The sequence below is a fragment of the Lathyrus oleraceus genome, chromosome 7 (genome assembly GCF_024323335.1).
Source record: "Lathyrus oleraceus cultivar Zhongwan6 chromosome 7, CAAS_Psat_ZW6_1.0, whole genome shotgun sequence".
In the NCBI taxonomy this organism is placed as follows: Eukaryota; Viridiplantae; Streptophyta; class Magnoliopsida; order Fabales; family Fabaceae; genus Lathyrus; species Lathyrus oleraceus.
The window spans coordinates 352771498-352778104 of NC_066585.1; the positions used below are offsets into that span (position 1 = coordinate 352771498).

The 6607-nt window shown below is 29.9% G+C and overlaps 1 protein-coding gene across 1 annotated transcript; it reads left to right on the forward strand.

Annotated features, from left to right (window-relative positions):
- Window positions 1–392: 392 nt before the first annotated feature.
- On the forward strand, window positions 393–941 carry LOC127103813 (uncharacterized). Its single transcript, XM_051041056.1, has one exon. The coding sequence runs from the start codon at window positions 393–395 to the stop codon at window positions 939–941; it is 549 nt and encodes a 182-aa protein (XP_050897013.1).
- Window positions 942–6607: the final 5666 nt, after the last annotated feature.

The following is a 6607-nucleotide window of genomic DNA, read 5'->3' on the forward strand; positions in this document are numbered from 1 at the left end:
CCGCTAAAGGAAATGATGTTATATGGGTTGTTATGGATAAACTGACTAAATTGGCTCATTTCATTCCGATTAAGATCAGCTTTTCGTTGCAGAAGCTAGCATAGATTTATATCAGCATAATTGTGAAGCTTCATGGTATTCCATCTAGTATTGTTTCTGATAGAGACTCGAGGTTCACGTCTAGATTTTGGGGGAGATTACAGGATTCTTTAGGTTCTAAGTTGAGGTTAAATTCTGCATATCATCCACAAACTGATGGCCAGACTGAGAGGACAATTCAGTCTCTAGAGGATTTGTTGCGAGCTTGTGTCCTAGAGTAGGGAGGTGCTTGGGACGACCACCTTCCATTGATAGAGTTCACGTATAATAATAGTTACCGTTCCAGTATTGGGATGGAACCTTTTGATGCTTTCTATGGTAGGAGGTGTAGAACTCCTCTATGTTGGTATGAGACTAGAGAGAATGATGTGATTGGGCATGAGATTGTTCAAGAGAAGATGAAGGCATCTCAGAGAAGGCAAAAAAGTTACCATGACAAGAGGAGGAAGACTCTTGCGTTCAGTGAGGGTGACCATTTTTTTCTGAGAGTCACTCCGGTGACTGGTGTTGGGCGTGCGCTAAAGTCGAAGAAGCTTACACCTCGTTTCATTGGTCCATACCAGATCACTCAGCAGGTTGGAACTGTTGCTTATAGAATAGCTTTACCTCCGTCATTGGAAAATTTGCATGATGTATTCCAGGTGTCCCAGCTCCGAAATTATATTCCTAATCCTTCTCATGTGATTCAGATGGATGATGTGCATGTGAGAGATAATCTGACTATGGAGGCTCTACCTTTGAGGATTGTGAATCGAGAAGTGAAGCAACTCGGAGGTAAGGAGATTGCTCTTGTGAAGATCGTTTGGGGAAGAATTGGTGGATGGAGCATGACTTGGGAGTAGGAAAGTTAGATGAAGGAGTCTCATCCAAATATATTTTTATCAGGTAATTTTTTAGGGCAAAAATCTTCTAAGTGGGGAAGAGTCGTAACGCCTCGACTTAGAAATTTTGCTATTTTTAATTATTTTTGTATTTGTTGTGTGATTTGATTGATGTTATCAACTATTTATGATAATTGAGGGTATTTTGGTAATTTTATAATTAATAGGGTTGATTGGTTTTGAAAACAGGGAGTGTAGAAATATTTATTTAATCAATTTAGTATTTTAAAAAATTATTTAGATATGTATTTAATTGATTTAAATATTTATTTAAATAGTTATTTAAGGTGTGATATTATTTTATTATTAAAGTTAAATAATTATTTAGTTAGAATAATTAATTGAGTCATTTAATTTTGAGAATCTCTTTAATCGTATGTAATGAAATAAATATAAAGTGAAAAGTCATATGCTTTATTATTATTATTATTATTATTATTATTAAAGTTATTATTATTATAATTATTATGGTCATTATCATTATTATTATTATTATTATTATTATTATTATTATTATTATTATTATTATTATTATTATTATTATATTATGGGAAGGGAGAGAAAAAAAAGGGAAAGGTATCCAACAATAAAAATAAAAAGAAAAGATACAGACAAAAGGAAATTGGGAAGAAAAAAAATATTATCGTGAAGAGACGTGAAGAATTGGGATACACCAAGGATTTGGGAAGAACGTCTATTTCGAGGTAAGGGTTTTTTTTTTTTTTACTAATAGATGCTTATGGATAGTCAAGATAGTGAGGGGTCCTTATCCTCCCATCTCTTCATTTTTACTATACATAGTTTATGGCCTTGTTTGTAATCAAAGGGGTTTTGGCCAAAACCCCTAAGGTCACTGATTATACGAATATCTTTATATGTGAATTATGCCATTTGAAATTTAATATATAACTTTGCTGTGGTGATTATGTAATGATTTAAGAAAATAATTCAAATGTTTAATTAAATATAGTGATTATGTATTTGTTTTCTTACTATTCAAAGCACAATATTTAAATACTGGGTCCAATTTTCCTGCACATGATTGGGTAGAGCAATTGCAACCTTCATAAAAGCTGGGAAATTTGTTTTTTACTAGTTCATAACTTTTTTTTCTTGTATTATTTGAGTTGGAGTACCCTTATACTACAGGAATATTTGGTAGAGTTTAGGCAATGATACTATAATATTTATTTTTGTATATGTAATTTGAAAAATTCTTTATACATGAACTATATTTATTTTTGTGTATGTAATCTGAAAAATTCTTTATACAATACTCGAATGAACACCAATGTATATATTCATACTCATATTCTATAGTTATCTAAGTACTCATATTCATACTAATTTATTCACATATGTAATAAAAAATAATCGATCCATTATATTTTATCATGTCATTCTACGTTTTTAGCAATATTAAAAAAATATTTAAATATATTATTATTGAGTTAAGAAATAAATAAATATTAATATTAAATATGTATATAATAATAAAAATAAATTTATATAAAGATATTCAATAATTATGTAATTTCTGAAAATAATTTGTCCCAATTTTGCCTAATGTTGAGGTGAAAATTGTCGAACATATATTAGTTTAATTTAAGAAAAAACAATGTCTTAGTTAAAAGTCATGCATCATGAAATAGAAAATAGAATTTTTTTAAAGCAAAATATCACTTACATTATATTAGTATATGTACACATTTGAATTCTTTGTAGGGACAATGGCCCACATACTTGCCTATGTAACTCCGCCCCTCTCTGTCTTTATATATATATATATATATATATATATATATATATATATATATATATATATATATATATATATATATATATATATATATATATATATATATATATATATATATATATATATATATATTATTGGGGTTGTTGGGATTGTTAAATGATAGGAATGAATTGTATGAATAGAAGGAACTCATTTTCCTTAATTTCATGTATATTATTTACTTTAGAAAAACAAGTAAAATATTGAGAATAAAATTGTAATATGTTACCATTATAACCCCCTTCAATGCGATTTTAGAATTTACCACATTATGATTACTGAATATTCAAGGTTAAAGATCGTTTAGCATCCCATAAGATTGGAATGATATTAAATTATATATCAAAGGGATTTAGGTTCTAAAGGATAATTCTCAGTATAATTATAACTTTTGCGTTGGTACAGTAAAATGAGAAGAAACATATATATTATCATGTGTTATGTATATATATAATAAGTATTATTATTATTTAGTTAAATAATTTGATTAGTTTATATTTATCTGTAAAGTGAGTTAAAGTTGAAACATATTAAATAGAATAGAGTATGATAATAATAATAATAATAATAATAATAATAATAATAATAATAATAATAACAATAATAATTTAATATTATTAAATATAATATTTTATAGTTTAGTTAGAAATATGTAATTATTTAGAGTTTCGTAGAGTTGTTACTCGTAATCTAGTAGTATAACACGTTTGAGCACTTTAGAGTATTTTTGGGTATTCTAGAGTTGTTTTTGAGATATAAGAATTATTACAGAGTTGTTTAGAGTTTCTTTGGTAACTCTGTTGAATTAATATAAAAGTGATAATTATTTTCAGAAATTACATAATTATTGAATTTAATTATATAAATAATTTTTGGGTTGGTTCAGGGGTGGAACCTATATTTTGGAGTGTTGTGGTGTGACTATGCATAATAATTATTTTGATGTGTGTATGATGTTTGAGTTATGTTGATGAGTTATCATGTTCATGCACCATACTAGTATGGAGATTAGGTAGGACTTTGGTCCAGTGACGTAGGACCTCAGCCCAGTGATGTGTGACTTTTGTCTCGAAGTGACGTAGGACTTCAGTCCAGTGGTGTTATGGTTGTTGTCCAGTGATGTGGGATAATATCAGTAACACACCTCTGATACCCTAAATTTTTTTTGATACCATCTACATTTTGACGAGGCGTTGGTTCATTAGCATTGCATTATAATTTCTATTACTGATGTTGTTGTGTGAAAATAATTTAAATTTTTATTTTTAACTATCCTGCTGCTTATTTTCACTGTTAACAATTGCAAGGATTATCCTCACCCCTTTCTGGTTTATTTTGTATGTTTCGATACTTGTTGTACAGATAATCAGCAACAATGATTACTTGTGAGTGGGAGATTGTAGCAGGGTATTCGTTACCATTAGAGATATTGATTAAATCCAAGGTAAATCATACAAGTCGAGTCGCCACCACACTTCTATTTATCCAAAGGAATGGTTAGAAAGCGAACAAAAACCTAATAGTTTTAACAAAAACTAGTAAAAGAAACAGAGATCTGGGTAAGGGGGTTGGTTATGCAATGAGAAGGTGTTAGGCACCCAAAACATCCTAGGTACTCCTAGGGAGCCCTTTTCATACTTGTAGCAAAGGTTGTTTGTTTTGTGAAAAATTGTTTGTGCAAACATGATTGAAGAGATGAGAAGAGAATATACAAGTTTATTTACATTTTGTGTTTGAATGGATAAACCCATTCCCTACGTACCATCTTATAAAAAGAATAGGATCAAAACCTCGTAGTTCGGGATAAAAATCTCAAAACAAGTTGGTGAATTGATTGGTCCAAAAGCCTTAAGGTCTTTTGTTATCAAAGGGAGAAAACTCAACCAAACCACAAATCCACCATGTGAGGATAGCTTCAACATGCTAGTGAGGGGTTAACCCTATAATAAGCATGGAAGACTCATTGTCCATCACTAAGGACATAGGTGAGTATTACATCTACCACAAAGATAACTCAAACCTAATAGCTAAAGGTTATGGAAAATTTGATTAAGAAGTGGCCATTGGAACCACAAAAAGAAATTTGAATGGGTTATATTTACCAATTAGAAGTATGTACAAAATAGTCAAAGTTGACTTAAAGATTCAATTCAAAATAAGTATTGTGAAAAGAAAGTTTGAAAATCAAAAGCATAAGGCTTAGGTTTCTAATGTTTGAAAACAAAGGTTAAATGTTTGCACAAAAGGTTTTGGCTTGGGTTAGAGTGGAGAGATGAAGAAGAAGCGTTAAGTCCTAAGTAAAACAAAAAGATGAGGGATGAAGAATCAAAACCACAATGGAGTCCCTCTCTTGAGATCATATTGATAATCCAAGTAGCTCTCATCCTTTAGAATAAGCAACCTCAAAGCATAAGCAATTAAATAAGTCTCTTAAGAGATCCTCAATGTATCTGGTATCTTCCACTTGGATGATCATGACAATGGTCCTCCAATTAAGCTCAAATGGAAACTCCTAGCACAAAAGCACACACATCAAAGATTCCATGAAGTAAAACAAGAATGGACAAGAGTGAGTTTAGAGATTTGGTCCTTCCAATCCATCTTCATCATTAAGATCCTTTTACTCCAACTTTGCATAAGGAAGGTCCTAGAATCTAAGTCCAATTCTCCATTTCTTTGCATAGGGAAAGTCCTAGAAACTAAGTCCATTTCTTTGCATTTGGTCCACAACAATCAAAACAAAAACACAAGCACAATAATATATACACAATTATGTGCTCAAGTGAGCAAAAGGCAAATGGCATTAACATAAACATGTGCTCAAGTGAGCAAAGAGAAAAGCAAATGGATAATATGTGCAAGAATAGTAAATTGCATAAAAGTAAATTACGTAAAGTAAATGTTAATTGTCAATGGTTAGTGTTAGTAGTTAGTGTGCCATAAGGCAAATTTAGCGCTATGTTAAGAAATCGTAATTGGACTTATGTAGAAGTCACAACTATCTGAGGCCGATCAATAATAATGTAGGCAACAAACACAAGTTAGGAGTCTTGATTAGTGAACCAAGTCCCAAAAACTTGTCATGCCAAAAAAAAGAAAATGAGAATTGATCTTGTATTGGTTTAAGCCTTTTGCATGATTTAGAAAACAACCTATCCTTAATGCAAAGCCATTCACTTGATCAATTGATCAAGATGAATTAGATTTGAATCAAGGAAGATTAAATCTCCCTAATCAATGCTAACTTATCAACCTTCAACTCATTGATCAAAAGAGAGAAGAAGAAGAAGAAGGAGATGGATAAGAGAAATGGAAATGGCAAAATTAAAGTGCATTAAATGAAATACATGTACCAATCCTCATATGTTGACCAATAACATTGAAAGTCAAGGTCAAACAATCAAAAACAGAAGTGAGATGAAGATTGGGAGTCAAGAAATGAATAAACTATTTTTGGCATTTTTAAATATTTAATTAAACTTGAATTAAAAATAAAATGGAAAGGTCAAACTTCAAAATTACTTCAAATCAACCTTGAAAGGTCCAAGTAATTTATCCTAAGTTCAACAAGGTCAAACAAAGTTTGACAAAAAATTTCAGCATTTTTAAAAGTCAGAAACTATTTTTAACCAATAAAAAATGAATAAAAATAACCTAATTGAACTAAAATCTCGAATAAATCTCAAATCAATTCAAAAATTGATGAGAATATTTTTCATAGATTCATCATCATTCAAATAGGTTAGGAAAATATTTTTGTATTTTTTGAATATCAAAAACTATTTAAAATGAATTAAAAATAACCAGAAAAGAGAAAATTCACAAAAAA

Coding starts and splice junctions, on each gene's coding strand:
- LOC127103813 (XM_051041056.1), top strand. CDS start 393: ATGGAACCTTTTGATGCTTTCTATGGTAGGAGGTGTAGAACTCCTCTA.